The 20,298-nt window shown below is 45.6% G+C and overlaps 1 protein-coding gene across 1 annotated transcript in view; it reads left to right on the forward strand.

Moving 5' to 3' along the window:
- Positions 1 to 14,686: 14,686 nt before the first annotated feature.
- The window catches only part of LOC138530377 (tapasin-related protein-like), a 107,564-nt gene continuing 101,952 nt past the window's right edge, over positions 14,687 to 20,298 (forward strand). The window contains exon 1 of the mRNA XM_069640907.1: positions 14,687 to 14,810. Coding sequence (XP_069497008.1) covers positions 14,687 to 14,810 — 124 coding nt within the window. The remainder of the gene's footprint in view (positions 14,811 to 20,298) is intronic.

Below are 20,298 nucleotides of genomic sequence, written 5' to 3' on the forward strand. Positions count from 1 at the left end.
GGAAATGATGTGACATACATAGCGTAGCAGCTATGCCTGTGTTGCCCTGTGCAACTCCATGCATCTAGAAAGAGTGCAATTCCAGACAGCTATGGGGGCCTGGGTAGATCCTAGAAACCCGGCATTGCAGAGTGCTGGTGCTTCAGGAAGATCTGATTACTTACCCAAGGCGGAGGGGGGTGGCAGAAGGGAAATGAAACACAGCTGTGGTGTAAACGCTGGCTTTCGTGGCATTCAGATTGCCCCCACTCTGGGAGGTGGGGATGATGTGCTTATGGTTAGCGGACATCCAATACCTGGTTCTCGACAGCCAAGAGGGTGGGCTCCAGAAAAATGGTTCTGCCATGTGTTGGAAGGTGCCCGGGAACATAAATGCAGAACAGCGGCCACCTTGATGAGAGGTGGTATGGCAGACCTTTCATCTGTACTGCCTTCAATATCACCCTCTATCTGCTGGTGGTGCTGCTTCTGTCCAGCTAGTAAATGGTCAGTGTTTTCGGGCTGATGACGGATCCGGGGTGATGCCCCCACCCTTCTCATGGTAGGGCTCCTCCTATCTGCTGGAGGATGGGGGTGATGGTGCGAAAGCCCAGCCAGTAAAGGCTGAGGATCCAGGGTGATAGTCAAACTCTCCGCACAGGGGGTCTCCTCTTTCTCCTCATCCCGCCCCAGTGGCCGCTCTCTTCCTGTACCCCCAGCAGCGTGGCTGCATCCGTTGCAGTCATCAGCTTGCACAAGCAGGTTCAGAGAACCAATGTCCAGCATGGAGATCCGGGTTGTGGCTCCACTTTTTTCTGCCAGTTTTATACATTTAACAGGTGATGGTCATGCACATGTGCCTGATTTAGCATGACCTTGTCCCCATAACCTCCACCTCTTGAGCCGAGGTAAGTATTGAAGGTTATGATTGTCGCATGCAGTATTTTGGAATGACATGTGCAGAATGTCCGTAATGTGGCATGCAGAAAATATTGCAGGTGGTGGCCATTTATAATCATGTGGTTATTAAACACAAGTGGTCTTCCAAATACTGCCTTTTTATTGTTTTTATATCTGCAAACGTAGGATGACAACCACAATCTCGTAAGTCCCATGAATGTGAAACTTTGACACCACCTCTAAACACGGAAGTACAATGACGCATAGCCTAGGCGCAAGCTATAACCACACCTATGTAACTCAGAGCTTGCTACCACTTTGTGTTCCCAGTGGATTCTGCACTCAACATCCCTCCTCATGTATTATGCTCTTGAAACAGGTATAAAATGATCACACATATTAAATAAAAAATATCTGCCACCTGTGTTACCAATTCCTTGTCCACTATGTAGAACTTCAATCTTTGGGTCCATAAACAGCATAACCCACGTTCACCGCAACACGTGTTTCCTCATCAGAGCAAGCCGTGCATTTTATTTTCAGTCGGGTGCCACGGCTAGGCCTTACAGCTATTAAGCACGCGTTGTCCTCTGTGAACCCCTCCGGGCCGCCGTTACAGGCGGTCTGACACAGTTCCAGTTCCTCGTCTGGAAATCTAGGCCGCTTGCCTTACTCCTGTGGTCTAACCAGCCATGCGCTGTTCACCTCTATACATCACCAACAAAGTTGATTTAGCAACATCAGAGGACCTGATAACATCAAGAATTTACAAGCACAATAGAGCTGATACCAGTAAACTTTTTAGGTTTTAGGTCACTGAAGAAGGAAAGACATACCTCTGGTGTTGACTTTAGGCACGTAGCTAGTGGAGGAGGCAGGGGATGTGGTCTCTTGCTTAAGTTGCTGACTGTGAGGCCAATATACTGGTGTTCTAAGACAGACTGCACTGGTAACTGTGGGATTTCCACCTGATTAGGGGCACTTTTTTACGAGTGTGGTGATTCAGTAAATAACTTTCAGTAACGGAATTGCCACAATAACAGGCAGGGACTGGGTTTATTATTTACAACTACTTCTTTCCACCGTTATATTTCATACGTTTTTAACACACAACGAACGGGTTTTGGAGCACTAAATTGTGTACAGCAAATTGAACAAATATGAATCATGAAAAGTACTAAAAACGATCCCTATGTAGAAGCACACCCTGTCCCTGTCATGGGGTGCTGTCCCTAGGATTACAGTGATGCACGCCTAGCCAAAAGAAAAGAGGGGGGAATTGTAATTGGTTATTTTAATACCCAGAGGTTTCTAAGCGTGGCCCCGGGGATCGAACTTGTGGTGCTCCGCGTTGTCTTGCTTCCAAGGTGAGCACGTTGCCCCTGAGCTGTCCTATCAAGAAATCTGTCCTTACTCTACAATATGCTGTAAATCTGGCATATATATCATTGACCTAAAAACCCACATTGATGGTAAACCATGCAGGAAAGAGAGCATCATTGTCTCAGCTTTCTCATGCACCAAACATTACTGAGAGGAATTTCTTATAAGGCTAGTGTTGCCCTTGCTTTTTCACCAACAAAGCAATATGTTTTTGGAGCATGTGTGTTGGGTTCCAGTGGGTGTTTAAAAATATCTTGCGGTAGGAGCATGATCTATAATGCTCAGTGTTCGTTTTTGCAGTGTATGTATCCTATTTACTTGAGAGGATATCATAAAAAGGAAAATTACCACCACTGCTTCTGCACTGCCATACTTCGCCTTTGAAGGAAAAATCTTGAGCATTTGGCAGGGGCAGTTTCATCCAAATTACCTCAAAAAATGGAAAAACTATCACCAGCGGTAATTTCTCCAAACCCTCAATGGCGTTCTATGAGACCATCTAATTTCTCCAAACCCTCAATGGAGTTCTATGGGACCATCTAAAAACATGGAGGATTTACTTCGTTCTCAGATGGCATTATGGCGGTACGAATAATCGAATAGGGTGGAATTACCTCTGGTATTTCGCCATACTCATAATGAGCCCCCCCCTGTGCTGTGGGTACGATGTACGCGAAAAACCCCATCAAAAAAACATCCCGCGATGAAATGACATGGAACCATGCATTAGATCCCATTCTGAACTTCCATGTGACTTAATTTGGAAATGGAGGAATTACCTCTGGGGGCAATTCTACTGGGGGAAAAGTATAAATAGTTTTGGAGCTAGTAGCTCTTTGCATATGCTGGAAGTTCTGCCTCTTGTTGGGTTTGAAACTGATAATCAGGACCTCATTACGAGTTTGGCAGTAGATTATTTGGAATTATTGCCAAACTCATTCACTGTTACCATCATTCAGTCCAGTGTATTTTCTTGGAGTGTATTAGTGTGGCTAAAACAGAGTTAGTCCCTACTTGTGAAGGCCGCATGACTCCATGGGAGTTTTGATTTTTTACTGCAGGTGGTAAATGCGCTGCAATAAATCAATTATTTTTGCAGGTAAAGTGGATGATTCACCTCAAGCTATATGTTGGAAGCGAATCCTCCTCTTCACATCCTTTTGCTGGGGTTTGGCAGTGGAGTAACACTACTTTGCTGCTGCTTTTTACTACACCGCCAAACTCGTAATGAGGTTCATAAGTCAAGGGGCTTCATCAGGAATATTGACTGTGCTGTAGAGTCTTTTTATGTTTATATCAAGAGATCTCCCTCAACCTTTTCTTTCTTTCGCACATTTAAAGATTCCCGGTGCCCCTGTAGTTGTAAGCCCCCGTCCATTAAGCCAGGTTCTCATGCATTTGTGTCAAGCGCGCACCAAATTGAGAAAGAAAGAGCTCATTCTCAAAAGATCTTGAACCAAAAACTGTGCATCTCTGTGGTGTGGGGGACACAAGCCGCGGAGTAGACGTTGCATCCTGGACTGCATGCATCCCTTGATCCAGACAGGGTGGACTGGGAACCCAAAGAGGCCATGGAAATGATTTTCAAGGTAGCCCCATATTACACATTTTCAGCTAGCCAAACCCTTTTCCCATGAAAAAATGAGGACCTAAAATAGGCTTCCACACCTAAGAGGCCCAGGGTGCAGAGGCCTACTGGTAAATCTCTAGAGTTCCCTATAGGCCAGTCCACCCCTGGAGAGGGGTATGCCCCTGCAGTGATGGAAATGGAAAACAATTTACTCTGGGAATCCACGCCTGTTGATGTGCATACAAACAAAGAGTATTGTGGGAACATAAGAATGCCAACAATTGTAAATGTTAAACCATGTGTGTGATAGCAATTCAGCAAGAAACCCTTTTGAGCCAGTAATTTAAGTTGGACTCTGCTCTTTTCATTGGTCGCAATACTTACCCTAACAAAAGAATTTCTGTAATTTGCAAGACATATATATCTATTTTGCAAGGCATATATATCTATTTGGACAGCTAATAAACAACAAAAGGCCTTTGCTGTTTCTGTTTTCCGTCTCTTGTACCGAGTCTTCTGAAGCAAGCGAGAGCTGCTTGCAGGTGAGAGCTCACCCAACTACCTCACAGAGAAACTCAGCATCTCAGGCCCTGTTTGACCACCTTCACAATTTTCGGATTCCATATACACACTTTACAGACGACACTCAGATCTTGCTGAAACTCACTGGAAACTACTCCCTGGACTCCATCAACATCAACCATGTTTATCACATCATTCAGACATGGATAGCTGAACACCATCTTTGCCTGAACGATGACAAGATTTAGCTCCTCGTTGTGGGATTCCCCACATCGGCTTGAATGCCTGGACCCGTATTTGCATCCTTCTCGATCAATGGCAACATAACTGCAGTCTCATGTGATGGCCCTCGCCTGTTCAGCTGTCTATACCACCAAGCTTATTAACCTAAGCAGAAAATGTCTATCCTCCGATTACTGCCTCACCCTCACCAGGGCCATCATTGATCATTGGCAGCAAGTTGGCATTTTATAACGCCATCCTCTCAGGCACATCCACAGAAAACGTAACTAAGCTCCAACTGATCCAAAACAATGCCCTCCCAGCTGCCTGGGGCCTAAAGTGAACAGACCACATCTCTCAAGCCAGAGGAGAGGCCCTTTGGCTACCAAACAAAGCTTTCATTGAGTTTAAGATCTTATTGATACCCCACAGATGCGTTCACAATGCTGCTCCTGCCATCTTCCACCAGCTAATCTCCAAAAGACACAAACCTTGCTGCTTGCAATCATCCTCCAACCTGGCCTTAGTCACACAAAGATACACCAAGATACCCCAGAAAGAGGGTGGGGGGAGCCCGCTTCACTGTCACTGCTCCCACCATGTGGAACTCTCTGCCCCACTACATCCAAGAAGAACAATCTTACCTAACCTTCAGAAAAAGTCTAAAATCCTGGCTTTTCAATAAATATGACTGAGACTTCAAGTGGATGACTCCATCTCACCCTGCTTGTTTTTCCTTGGAACTGTTTTGCTTCCTACTGATGATCCTTCCCAAACTTTACTAACGCTGAGATACTTCCGGGTCTGGGTGCTATCAGCAAATGTAATAGATAAATAAATAATAATAGACACAGGAATACCTAATGGCAAATGCTCATCTTATGTGAGCGCATCAAGAGTTACTTAGTGGTCAATGTTTGTTTTAAATGGGGAAATCCCATGCCACATAATGGCCACGGTTTTGCACAATGGGCACATGCACATTAAGGTGTCCCTAACATTGACAGCCACTATTATTCTGTCCTTTACAGACTAAAGACCCAACATGGTGGCCTCAGTAAAAGCATATTCAGTACCCATATTGACCCAAAGAAATCTTGCTTGGCCTCTACAGAAGCATCTCTTCCTCACTCTTCAGCTCTATAACAGTTGCCACAATGTTGGGATCCTTTGGGACAGGTACCAAACAATAAAATGTTTACCTGCTGTAGCATCATAACAACCAGTCTCCAACTAGGGCGATGCTCATTTCAGTGAATGGTTGGTATTGCTCCTTCCTCAATTTAGAATTTAGAGACTAGTGACTGCGGATTCAGAAAGGCTCCTCCCCACCTTCCTGTCCCCTATCAGCAATATGGTTATAAACATTGGCAGCCGTTTCAAGTAGTAGTTGGACGCAGGGTCCCACCAATGTTTGCACTTACATGCTGTTTGCCCCTATTTGCAATTTTCATCACTCTCAAAGCGGAATGTAAAGTCAAGAGAAAGCAAGGCGAAATTGCCTTTACTCTTCTCTGCTTTGATAAAGGAATGCCCTGCCTGCAGATTATGCGTTGCAGGCATTGTTTTGTAATGGATTCCAACTAAATCTGCCTGCTATTTACCAGGTGTAACTGCAAGGCGTATTCCATTGGAATCCTCTGGTTTTCCACCTGCATGAACATTTCATGCAGCCATAAAACCAGGTCTTCCTCCCAGGTGGAAGAGGAAAGCAACGCTGAGATACAAACTTCACCTTGCTGCCATCCTATGCGTTATAACGACACAAAAATGGGACAGATCATTAAATGGAGCTGTGAAATCATTATGATTTTCTTTTACACCTCCATTTATGAGCCCAGGGACTGCATCTATCCAGGCCTAAAAACTCTCCACTGGCTCCCTTTGACTACAAGGGTCAAATTCAAGACCCTCTGCATCATCCACAAGGCTTTCTGGGGCCTGGGACCATGCACATCCAACTTGCCCTCCCTAAATACCTCCCTGCTAGAGTCCTTCGGTCCTCTAGCTCTAACTCTCTGCAGGTCAAACGATTCTCCAAGCAGAGAGTGTGGGGTAGATCTCTTTCCTCAGCTGGAGCCTCTCTCTGGAGTGGCTTCCCTGCCCTTCTTAGATTGAGCCGGGTCTCCTAAAGTTACAGAAACTCCTCAAGAGTTTCCTCTTCTCCTCCTCCTTCCCTCTCCCCTGCTAATTATTCCCCTATTCCATTGACTGGCTGCATGGTCCCTTCTGTGTCTTATTGGTCCCAGGCCATTCCCCTACCAGTCTTCCACAGTACCACACTGCTAGCACTTGCCTTCGGGCAGCTCTCCCGGACTAGCCTAATGAGTCTGGTCCACCCATGCTCCTCGCACTTTTACTCGTACCCTTGCCTCCCTGCGCACTGCCCTCCATGGTCTCCTCTGGCACTTGCCCTGCCTCAACCCTGGGGCAGTGCGTGGCCAGTGCTCAACCCTGGGGCCTCCTCTCCCCCATGCAGGTCAGGCCTGCTAGGAGTTCCGTGCCCCTACCGTCAAACCCGTAGTTTCCTGACCTCCAAACTTGCAATGAGGCCCATGGTCTCACTTGCTACAACTAGACAGATGGCACACAAATCATCTACCAAATCAACACTAGTGGAGAACAAGACCCAATCCTTATCAATTGCCTCACAGAAATAAATCATTGGATGAGTACCAACAGCCTTAAACTCAACCTGGGCAAAACAGAAATCACAAAAACGCCCAATGACCCATTGGACCAACACCACATTCCATGGCCTAATTAAATGCGAAATTGACCGGAACCTTCCAAATTGGTTTAAAACCTCAGCTTATTAATGGACAATGGGCCTCATTACACGGTAGGCGGTAAGGGTTTACCGGTACCGGTAAGGGCACCGGTACCGGTAAACCCTTACCGCCTTACTACGAGGTCCCTTTGCGGGTCCTCTCTTAACGCCTGGTTTTTCCAGGCGTTAAGGACGGGACCCGCAAAGGGACCTCGTAGCTAATTACGGTACCGCAATTTGCGGTACCGTAATTAGTACCTTCCCCATTCCCATTATGCCCTATGGGGGCAAAAATGGGAATGGGGAAGGGCCTTGGTGAATGGGGAATTACCGCCCCCGCTCACCTTGGAGTAGGGCGGTAATTCCGCCATCCACCAAGGCGGACTCGGTACGGTACCGGCGGCAACCATGGCGCTAATAGCGCCATGGTTACCGCCTACCGTGTAATGAGGCCCAATGACTTAACACTCGAACAGCAATTCAACACAGCAGTAATGAAGTGCTTCTTCCACCTAACCAGAATCAAGTGGATACTACCTTTCTTCATCTTCCTACATAGAACACTCTCCATCATCTCCCTTGTCATGTCAAGAATAGACTACGCAAACAGCATCTATCTCGGAATGCCAGACTACTTTGCTAAAGAACTACCTTGAATACCGAATGCAGCAGCAAGACCACTTCTCAGACTCACTAACAAAGAATACGTTGCACAAGCACCGAGAGCCCTACATTGCCTAACTTTCGAAAACATTATTTTCTTCATTACACTCTGCATAACCCACAGAGCAATCCATGGCCAAGGAGCAGAATGCAAACAGGGAACAATCTTCCTCTACAAAGCAAACCGGACACTAACGCCAAGCAACGACATTCGCCTCGAACCAAAACAGTATACAAAATGAAAATTTGCTGGACCAGCATTCTCCTGCATCCCAGCAAAGCATTGGAACTCACTCCTGAAGGAAATACAAACAACAGGAGGCCACCAAAACATTCTGAAAATTGCTAAAATCATGGCTCTTTTACTCACTGAGCTAAACAGTAAACACTGTTAAAGGAAAACAACCAACACAAGTCAAGAGAAACACCCCTAAGAAACTAAACCCAATGAACCGAAACATGCATACCACAATGAAATAAAGCATTTTAGCACAAACTACCATAGAAGAATATGAACTCTGACAGACCAACATAACCATCGCATAGAAGGGCACAGACTACTAACATCACTAACTAACCCTACTAAAAGCTTTCCGATATCCTACATGCTCACCCTCAAACACCAAACAAAACAGACACAAACCTCTACCACAGCAAAAACCTAAAACCACCACAAAATGCACACACTCAGCAACCTCCAACCAAAAACAACATACTAGAGACAAAATGAACCAATTACACATACATCATCACACACCCCAATACAACAGCCACCAGCTCACTCTAAGCAACTTAAAACAAACCCAGCACACAGTGACTGGTTTTTCCAAACGTAAGCTGCCAACAGAAAATCAAAGCTCTCTAGTGTTTTCCCTCTCTATTCCAATAACTAAACCCTCCCGGCCCTCCTACCTTTTCAGATCCACCAGAGCACCTGGAGACCATGAAAATAGCAGCGGTGCACGATATAAATACCAATAACGTAACATCACAAAGCAAACGTCTGACACACATAAACTGTCTGAAGCCTTCCCGGTTCGACATTCACACATTGCCCTGTGAAACGTCAAAGTGCAGGAAAGCACAGTGGCTCCCCTGCTTTGTGTCACCCAAGCATGACAGCAGGGCCAATTTCAGGCTGATAGCCCAGGCAAAGGGGTGCCTGGGGAAGGACTATTGTCCATGAAGAGATATGAATGGGGTGGTGGGGTGATAATAAATGGGAGGGAAGCATACCAACACACGCTGTGTGAAATAAAGACTAGCAGATGACATTACAGTGCATTGCATTTTCTTTCACTGTGAATACAGTTTTTAAAAAGTACACACTTTTGTAGGCTTTTATTGTGATCTTCTAGTCAGGATGGGTAAAATAAAGCTATGATCCTACTTTTTGCTCGACATGTTATAAAATGATGTATTTAATGGCAGGTGAGTGTTTTATGGACGTTGTGTACTTGTCAAGGCATTGCTATACAACTATTAAAACCTTTCAAAACCCAAACCTTAACAAATACTTAAATTAAATATAGATGGGAAGTATATGTGGCCAACTGCTTACATCACCAACTGGGCTCAAATCCTGTTTTCACAAACGTAAGCAAAGTGTGTGCTCCAGGGCAAATCCTTATTGTCACTGTGCTTTATCTGCAAAAAATGGGAGCTCTGAAAATAAAATCCTCCCTAACATTGAGCCAGATTTAGGGGGGCGTTTTCCAATCTCCCAAAGGAGCAAATGAAGAGTAAACACCATGTGTACCACATTTATGCATACTATTTTAGCTCATTTGTCACTCCACAGGACTTTCAAGGTTTTGGCTGGGTTAGGTGGGGTGGGGGGATTTGTGTGTGTGTGAACAATGACATTTCATATCTTCTTCAATGCTTAACTTGACTGACACTCAAAGCCATACCAACCTTCCCAAAGTATCTTGCATCGAGTGGAGTGGCCTTGGAGGTACTGAGTAGTGGCATATCCTGCACCCTGCGGCAAAACACTTAGGGCTTGATTTACAAAGTTATTTTCTAATGGGGATTTCCCATTCAAAAACGCCTTTGTAAATCAGGCCCTTAATCTTACCCACAATGGAACGTACCCAACAGTCATCTCCAAGGAACATGCCCTGAACCAAATAGACGTGGATCTGAAATAAAACTGAAAGTCCTCAAACAAGAACCATAAAATGTGAGGACACATTTATAAATGAATGAGTTTCTTCCTTGAGAGGCCCACAGAACAAACTCGGCACGGGCACGGTCATGGGCACGGGCAATGGACGCTTTCCTCACTAAAAGGACAAGTATAGTGCAGACAGCAGCAGTGCAGGGTGCAGTACAAGCTTCCCTCACACACATCCCGAACAAGTACATCAACAGTAGAGGGCCCACGCACACTTGTATTTCCATGTATTTATTAATTGAAGACATGCCAATTGAAAGAGAAACACGGAACAGTAAAGATGCGTTGCTAGGGGAGGGCTGGGTGGCCTACAGCCCTGGATCTTTTGGCCCAGATAGAATATCAGGGGCTACCACCAAAAAACTAGCTTGGCCCCGAATCCGGCAGTGCCGACATTAGCATAGCCTTGCATCTTTTCCAACCTTGGCAACGCCCCTGGCAACAGTACATCACAACAGAGGTTGGAGTGCAACCACGAATGTGGGCTTTGTACTACAGTTCTCCTAGTAGATTGAGGTCCAGTCGGTGATAGGACCTGTGTGACATGGGGATGATATGTTCATCGTTAGGTTGCTGAGACGTTATTGACAATATGTACATGCTAGGGAGGGAAGAGGGAGTGTTCGTGTAGTGGAGCTGATAGGTACAATTGACTTGGTTTAGTCAATCTTTAATCCTGTTTACATTGCAACAGATAAGGGAGGTTGTTGGGGAGTGACAATGAGATGGGCCAGTTCAGGTATACATTGGAGGGAGACTTCTTCTGGGAGTGCATTTAAATGCTGGCAAGGAGGGGATGTTCTAGATGTCGGAGGGATAGTATTGCAGTGGTAGTGTACTCAAACAGCCAAGAAGCGCGAGCAAAATGTTGCAAACGGTCTGGGTGAGACTTTCAGCAAAAGTAGGAAATTAGAAGGAAGGATAATTGTGATGGATTTCCATTTGCTAGGTACAAGTGCACAGATTTTGTGTTCATGTATTAGGAGCGTGTGGCTGAATAGATTGTACTTGAAAATAATTTTGACATACACATTCATTTCGTTAAAATGCTCTATGCCTAAAAAGTGGATTTAGTGCTTCTATCTAGGTGGGACAGCCAATAGGAGAGGTGACTGGATCATGCGTTCTGCTCTGCCCAATCTGTTGACAGATCACTGGATGTTAAGCAAGATGGCCGCCTTTCAGAAATACAGCTACATTAGAAGTGAAATGTGCACATGGCATCTAGGATAGCAGCGTTAACGTGCAGTCCTAGAAACGTCTATTGAAAATGGGAAAATGAGATAATATTATACAATTTAATTTGATTTGATGGTTAGTTTTGTAGAGTGTCACCTCACAGGTTTGTTGCTTTAAAGTGCTAAGAAGTAAAGCAACATACACAAATAACAGGGATAACGATGCTGGGATTAGGGTTACAAGCCCAGCATATAAACGCATGCACAAAACCTATAGAATCGGCTGATGTTCGTTCCTAAAGTAGGCGATCGGAGTTTAGTGACAGTGAAAGATATACACGTAGATACAAGTAACATACCCTTAGCTGACATCAGGCGTTTTATAAGATATGATCGGGGGGACAATTCAGGTAATGTTTCACATGGACAAAGGAGGAGGATTTGGTGTAAACAGTAAACACATGCAAAGTGGGTTGGCATGACTGGAAGCACTAGTTGATGTGTTTAGGAGAGCTAGAGTAGCTGGCGAGCTTCATATCAGTGGCTAGTGCATCGCATGTGTGTGACTGATGCGTGTGCAAAGCTAGGAAGCTCTCCAATGGAAGTGGGCAATATCTAGCTCCCGCATGGTTGCTTGCTGGGCTCGAGGGCAGAGTGAGGCCTTTGCCATACTCCAGCTACCTCAGCTTCTTCTGCTGTCATCTGCTCTATTTGCCATACTCATTGGTGACAAGGATGCCTAACGCCACTCTCACATCTGCTGGGAGACTGTTGAGATGTCCAGGCACTCCATTAGAGTCAGACAGCAGTCACTGGATACCTTAACAGAAGAGGCAATCCTTTTCGCCCTCATCCAGATCTGCATTGGGTCACTTGGTGACATATTACAGGGTCCAGCACATGACGTGTCCAGGCAGGATACACAGATGAGCTGACTGTAAAGGATGCAGTTGATGATCTTTCTGATGCCACCGGGTGGGGGGGGTGTGGGGTGGGAGGAGTCAGGGCGATCTTCACCTTTGAAGAAGTCTCAGGTAATGTTTCTTTCAAAGTCAATGTAGGCACACGAGAGATCACTTGGAGTGTAGTAAAGACCGTGAGACGATCCCATAAAGAATTACCTGTACCTCTGCCATAAGTCCAATAAGGTATTCCTTCATGGCTGGAGACGGCAGCAGGTTCTGGAATGATGTTGGAAAATGGCCTTCCCAAAAGGATGTTGGCATTGGCTTAGAGCACCTTGGTTAAACGGGCGAGGTATAGGTTGACAAGGCTGACCCTTACTCCTAAAATATATCCACTACTGTGTAGGTTTCACCAGAGAGGGATGAGAGGGAAATTGAAAAGGAAAACCCAGTGATCTACCATCTACATAAGGAGTCATTTGTAACTGAGCAGACCCTTCCCATCTGAAGCCTTCTGGGGGGAACTGTGAACCATCTGGAGACTTAAACCTGCCGCTCCCCTGATTTCAGTGAGTTTCTGGAGTGAAGGTCCTTCTAGCGGATCCTCCTGTGTGGGCATGTTAGAGGGGCCTAAGAGGCCAACTCTTTGGATGCTTGGGAACTAGCAACACTGTAAGGAATCCTCCAACACACCAGAGATGGAGGCCATTTTGAGAACTGCCATGATGAACCAGTCTGATTTGCTGTACAGTGACTGGACAACGGCTGCACGCAGGGTGAGGGGTTTCTGCACTTATAGCACTGCCCATAGATCTCTGAGGGGCCTCGGGAGGCTTTCATGTCTTTTCTATGCTGGACTCCACTTGAAAAGTCATCAAAAAGAGTCTCTCTGGTTTCAGTCTCTGAATGAACTTGTAATTTGGGGTGATGCGTCATCACCTCAGACTCAATCTTGTGCTAGACCTTGCAAGGCCATTGCTGGGTGCACCTGTCTCCCCAGTATGGCTAGAACCTGTATGCTACCTCCTGGTTTGGTTTGACGATGGAATACATCACTGGGAGAGTGTAGTTTTGAAAAAAGTGGTAACGTACCTTTCTTAGCCCTGAAAAGGGCTCTTGCTTATTTCAGATGTGCCCCATTACATGTTTGATCGGGTGGAAACAAGGGTGCCGGTAGCAACGTACCGGAGCCCTTTCTGAACCGCCAAACTGCGAGTTTGCCGCTAGGGGCACAGAACTTCCAGCAGGCCTGACCTTCTGGGAGTTCAGGCCCCTACCGGCAGTGTTTTCACTGAAGCACCGGCACCGTTAGCAACAGCGCATTGCTTCAGTGACCCCATTCCCATGGACTCCAATGGCACTCCACGGGAATCAGGATTAACCGTTCCGCCGCCTGCCATGATATCCCAGTGGCGGAAACAGTGTTACGGGGTCGGCGGTAGTCCGCTGCCTACCGGCGGGTTCTGCCGCCAACCCCGTAATGAGGCCCAATGTCTCTTGAAGATATCTTCCCAGCACCTCGCTAGCTTCCAAATGCGGCTGCACCATAAGCGTGTCACAGGCCACACACATGTGCCAGGTGTGGTTCGTCCCCAACTACTCCAGAGAGAATGCAATGCAGATCTGATGCACAACCTGCAAGTAGAGAAACCTCCATTACGTGACATTAGCAGAGGGATCCATTACTGTCACGAACAAATGCCAAGGTTAAACCAAATGAAGGCGAGCAATGGGGTGGATTGTGTAAAAAATAAAAAATCCAGTCCGTGTGGGGAAGAGAAAAGGACATGTTGGGCAAATCCAGTAGACAGGCCAAGGCTGGAAAGGGATTGGTGTGTGGAATAATTACATGTAACTTTGCTCCCGTCGTTTGTTTTTAAAAAGGCTGAATGTATGTCAAAATGGTCTCGTCCCATCCCCGCCTGGAAGAAAAGGAGCTTGTTGCAGGAGTACCTAATTGCCAATGCCCAGCAAATATCGGGACATTTGGAGTTATTGGGTCCGCAGTGCCTGAAAGATGCGCATTAATAGCAACATAATGGAAGGGCTTTACCTACAATCATCGTACTTAGGGTGACAGTAACACTGACAGCCGCCATTACTCTGGCTGCACCCAGAGTGACCCAAAGATCTCCTGCTTGGCCTGTGCAGAAGCATCGCTTCCTCGCTCTTCAGCTCTCTGCCAGTTGTCTTTAACACTGGGATCCTACGTTACAGGTACCAAACATTAAAATGTGCTCCTGCTGCAGCATTATAAGAGTCTTGCTCCAAAAGAGGGCAGGGTCATTTCAATGAAAGGTCCCTGTCGCTCTTTACTCAGATTAGAGTTTGAGAAAAGAGACTGCAGATTCAGGAAGTCTCCTCCCCCGCCTCCCCTCCGTCCTCTTTCCCATCAGCAAAGAGGTTTTAGACATTATGCCCCCGGCCTCCACAGCAGAGCCAGTCGTGGACGCGCAGACCTCCAGGATGAACACCCCAAGAGAGGCCCCCCGCCGGGCCCCGTGCCTCCTCCTCTTCATGCTGGTGTCTCTAATTGCAGGTGGGTGTCCTGCGTCCTGAGCTCTGCTGCCTTTGACTTACGTGTCTGTGAGGTTGTGGGCTGGAATGCAAGTCCAGCTTTTTCTTTACCTCAGAAAAAACACATCTAAATGACCTGTTTCTCTACAACGCGCAATATCCTGTTTCTAAATGCTTACAATTTGGGGTGATAACAAAAAGAGGGGACTGGGTGATTAAGTTATTTTCAAATGATCACATGGGAAAGACGGGATAAGCATTGGAGTCTCTTGGTTCTTTACATTAAAACAAGACACCTCTAGATGGCATGTCCTCAATGGATCCGCGCAGGTGTTTCTAAGTATCGGCTAGCAATGCCCTCATTTTGGCAATAGCCCCGAATCTAGAACTCTCCGTCCGGAGTCTCTCTGAGCAATTGCGTCTCTTTTGGGGGAATAGAACTTCATTTTTTAAAACGTGTTTCCTGCTTGTGAGCTGAGCAGGCAGTGAATCCATTGCTAGAGTAATGCTGCAAATAATGTCTTGAATGTAGGGGTGTACCGAATGGCGACATTACCATCCTGCCCAATACCCCATAGTTGGCCAACGTTCTTTGACCAAAGCCGAATAGAGAGCCGAAAAGTTCACTATAGTATGGTTCCTGCCCCCATGGCTACAAAAGACAGTTTAGTATAATGCTTGAGGCAAGTTATGGAACGGGCACACATTTTCTGATCGGTTGAATAATGAAAACGAGCCGAAAATGTGCCCGTGTCCATGGGACAATGCTACGCTATTGTATAGCGTGCCTCAAGCAGATTAGTGTAGTCTGCTGAAAGCACGCTGCCTCCAGCCGTATTTTTTTTATTTTTTTTTTATTTACATTTTACCAAACAACACATGAACAAATGAAAATACATAGCTTGGCATATATAGTAGAAACAGTCAAGAAAAGTAGAGAAAGAGAGAGACAGAGAGAAAAAAAATACATATTGTATCCATATTGAAGAACTAGTACATATTCAGGAAGGTATTCCAGACCTTGGCATGTAAGTATGCAGTATTTTAATGTTTAATCTGTTGCTGGAGGCACGTTAATTAAACTGATCAGAAAATGTACATGTTTCCATAGGGAAACACAGTGCCATTTCCATAACATGCCTCAAGCACTATATTAGATACTGCTGGCGCAACATTTTCCTATGCTTGCATGCACGTTTTGTGATCGGTATAATTATGAAAATGATCAGAGAATGTGCATGGACCCATCGGAAAATGCTGCACCATTTCCATAATGTGCTTCCAGCAGTTTATTAGTCACTGCTAGAGGCACATTGCCTCCAAGGAGCTTATTGGCTGCTACCGCCTTCTCCTGGAGGTGTTTTGTTCACAGAGCGTCTCCAAAGGAAATCCTTGGAGACCCTCGATAAGCAAAATACATTCTGCATATCAGTGAAGGAGGGACCAACTTCACTGATGTGCAGAATGTATTTTGCTCTCAGAGAGCCTCCAAGGATTTCCTTTGGAGACGCTCTGTGTGCAAAACACTGCCTGAAAGATACTATTGGGGAAGGCTTCAGCAGTCAATAAGCTACTTGCTTATTGGCTGCTGCAAATGCCACCCTCGCTGGCGTTTGGGATGTAATTTACTCACGGAGCAAATTACATTCTGCACATCAGTGAAGGTAGCATTTGCAGCAGTCAGCAAACAAATAGCTTATTGGCTGCTGCAGCCTTAACTTGGCAGTTCCACTCTATGTAATCGGATATCAGTTCTCAAACAGAGACAAGATAGCTAATCATAGAAAGTGGACTTGGGCTTCGAGTGAGTGTTCCAGAAAGTATTCGACTGAACTTTGTACCTTGAAACACATTGTGTATAGGGGCATTATAAATACCCAGTAGATAAAATCCGATATTTGGATTTCAGCCGATCTTTGGCAGAATACTCAATCGAAACTGAAGTTTGGTACAACCCAACTTCATCTTTCAGGTCACAGGTTCGAATCTCATCTAGTTTCTCGCCCTTCCGAGGTTGATGGCATTATTCATAAAAATGTATGAATCACCAGTGACATTGGACTGCGTATAAATCTCCTTTTCTGAAATGAAGACCATAGTGTAATAAGGAAGCCATCCAGCTTCAGGCTTTTCCGATTCCGTGGTTGGTCGCTTGTGCGGTCCATTTCTTTCTCAAATGCTGTCACCCATTTGCCTAGTAACATAATGAGGTTGAGAATGCATAGATCATCCATTACAAGCCAAATTGGCCATTAGTGCTTTGTTAGTGTAGTGTTGACAGCTGCCTTTGGGAGAGACTGGGCCAGTAATGGCTCCATGAGAGCTCAGGGCTGTTTCCCACTGCTCCTGTCCCTGAATGCAGGCATTGAAACTATTAGAAAACAAGCATAATGCTCAGGGTGCAAAAAGAGTGCTGTCTGCCCTCAAAACCGTTACCTCTGAAGAAAGCAGACATGCTTCGGTGTGCCTCATTTTCAAAGGGAAGCTGACTCCATACAAAGATGGCTGCCATAAATGTACCAGAGTGCCACTTGGAGTCAGCCCCTACTTGCATTCTATGGCACTGCCCGGTGGAGAAGGCGTTATAGCTGGGATGTGTAGGTGCTGCTCGATCAGGTAAAATGTGCTGGCAGAGGATGCTGGGTGCGCGGTAGCAGAGGGAATGCAGCAGGAGGTGGCACAGCCTGACTCAACCTGGTGTGTAGGGAAGCAGTACCTTGTTCCCTCCAAACTCGACTTACAGTCACGGATCAGGCCTGGGGTTGGAGGGAGCTGATTGGCTGACTGCCCCATGCTAGGTGCTAATGGGTTCCAATCATCTACGCAGTATGTCTATAGTCAGCACCCCAGCCAGTGCACCGAGAGCCAAGTGAACATAATTTAGAAACATTTTTATTTTTTTTTAGAATTTTGCACTGCTATTGTTGTAACATTGAATATAAGGGAGATGCAATAAAAGCACGCTCTCTTCCTTCACCAAGCAAATGTCTAGGACACACAGATTGCGCACAGCCAGAGCTCGGGCTGCTGGGAACCCCACATGATATTTTTGTCCACATGAATATGTGTCATGTTTTATTTGTGCAACTCACGGCAGAGAAAAAGTCTCTTGTTTCGTCTGTGAATTTGTATAAAAGGGAAGTATACAAGAAGATTTTTATTGAACACATACAATGTGTGTTGAGGCTTTTTTTGAACACTCAATCCTGTGGATTGTTAATTATTTCTGTGCTCGTTTTTTGCTGGTTGTTTTTGCTGGTGTCAGCGTTCTGACTTTCACACGCCTAGACACGCAGTGTCTGCTTACGAAGGTGCCACTTCCTTTTGCCCTCCCCCCGCAACAGCTGTTATAATGTGCACCTGGACTAAAGGATGTGTGAGTAGGTACAAACAAACACTTGTCAGCAGGGCGGCTATAATTGTGCAAAAACATTTCTGCCAGCCCCTCTACCGAGAACGGACACGGCCAAATAACCTCTTCTATGGGAAGGTGCCCACTCGGGAGGGTCTACAACCACGTTTTAGCTCACTGTACCCTTCACAGAGGAAAAATATCCATCTGCATATCAGTCTGGTCTCATCCTCAATTACCCAGGGTAATCCAGATGTGGACACCTTGCTCACTGTGCTTAGAGAGTTACAGCGTCACCTCACTGATGAGGCCCAACTAGGCCGAAACCCGTGTCTGGGGTCGCTGTTGGTACTCTTGATTAGAAGGGGTTTGCCTAGCATTTGGGTGCTGAACTGCCCATGTGGGCGGGACAAAGACTGATATGCAGATGGATATTTCTCCTCTGTGAAGGGTGCAGTGAACTAAAAAGTGGTTGTAGACTCTGCCGGGTGGGCACCTTCCTAGAGAACAGGTTATTTGACCATGTTTGTTCTCGATGGAAGGGCTCACGGACCCTTTTGTGAACAGCTATAATTATGGGCTGTGCTTAAGTTAATGCTTTTATGGATGTTTGAATTCAAGTCCAGAAAAAGCACAAAACACTACAAAAAAATAGGTGCCAGGAAGTCAAAGACTTGCATAGATTGCACAATGTTCAAAATGAGACTTCCCGTTGTGCAGCCTCTGAAGGTATGTTTTTTCCCATGAACAGCTCCCAAAGTGGGCCAGTATAAGTCTTTCGTAGATCCAGTGGTTACTGTGTAAATATCAGACTTCCATAAAAGAAGTCAGCAGCATGTTGCCTGTTGTTTCTACTGAACAATTGACTTCCATTGATTTTCCATGGAAGCAATTTACTCCCAAACTTAGAAGCATGGGAATATGCTCACTTCCCAAAACATGGAAATATCTCCGAATGTTTTATCACGCCTTCGCGGATGGGGCGCTAGAGGGGGATATACAAAACCTTTCATCACAATTAGGCAATTTTTAATGGGACAGCACCAGAACATCTGCGCAAGGCTGCTGTACCTTTGGTGGGACGGTGCAGCCTACGCTCAGCAGATCTTGTAGACATTTCCTGGAACAGTACCACGAGACCTCGTCTGGACGGCATACAGTATTACAGACGTATAGTTATATCACTCGTTGAACGTCTCAGTAGCGAGACCAACCTCTGAATGAGCAGAGTCTGAACTCCAAATGGACTTCCCTCAATGGGTTGGATTCTCTGTGTGTACACATGACACATTTCATATCTATCTTCACCCATAGCAAACGTGCCTGTCTCTCAGCTATATCGGCCTCCCAAAAATATCTAGGGCCTGATTCACAGAACGTTTTCCTATGGGATTGTGCCATTATAAAACACTTCCATGAATCAGGATGTAATGTGAAGTGACATGGTCCTGGAGGTACCAAGTAGCTGGACATTATGCTAGCTACCACATAAACACTTGGGCCTGATTTACAAAAATGTTTTCAATGGAACTTTGCCATTTAAACATTTTTTTGTAAATCAGGCCCTTAATCTTACCCACAATGAAACATGCAGACCAGTCGTCCTCAAGAAATGTCAACAAACGAATGAGCAAGGTCAGGTCAATCTCTGCTGAAGAGTAAGCACTGCTACACCCTGAGTGGGTGACCCCTTGTGTGGGTGGTCACAGAATTCTCATGAAACTGTTCTTCTGCACAAAAGGGTTTTACTTTGAAGTGCAGTGGTGTAGTAATACACTGGTATTTTTCAAAAAGATAGGACATTCACATTTGAGGACATACAAAGTCTAGTACCTAAGTACAAATGATCAAGTAGTCAATATTTGAGACATCTACTTGTACAGTTTGTTCATTCTCTATAGGTTCCTTGGGAAGGAAGCTTAGAGAATTCAGTGGAATCATAGACAGGTAGGGGGCCCATAGAGTGTGGGCACAATCAAGAGTTGAACAATAACATATAATACATGTCAACACGACAGTGTTTCGGCCATTTTGCGTGGAGCTAGGTGAGCTCTAATGGTGTAGGCCTTCATCAGGACAGGAGTGTCCTTACGAGTGGAGGGTCCTATGTGGTTGAATCCGAGGAGCTTAGTGGCTCAGATTAAGAGGTGGAAGGATC

Source organism: Ambystoma mexicanum, chromosome 1p, assembly GCF_040938575.1.
Source record: "Ambystoma mexicanum isolate Mex_15411 chromosome 1p, UKY_AmexF1_1, whole genome shotgun sequence".
Taxonomy (NCBI): Eukaryota; Metazoa; Chordata; class Amphibia; order Caudata; family Ambystomatidae; genus Ambystoma; species Ambystoma mexicanum.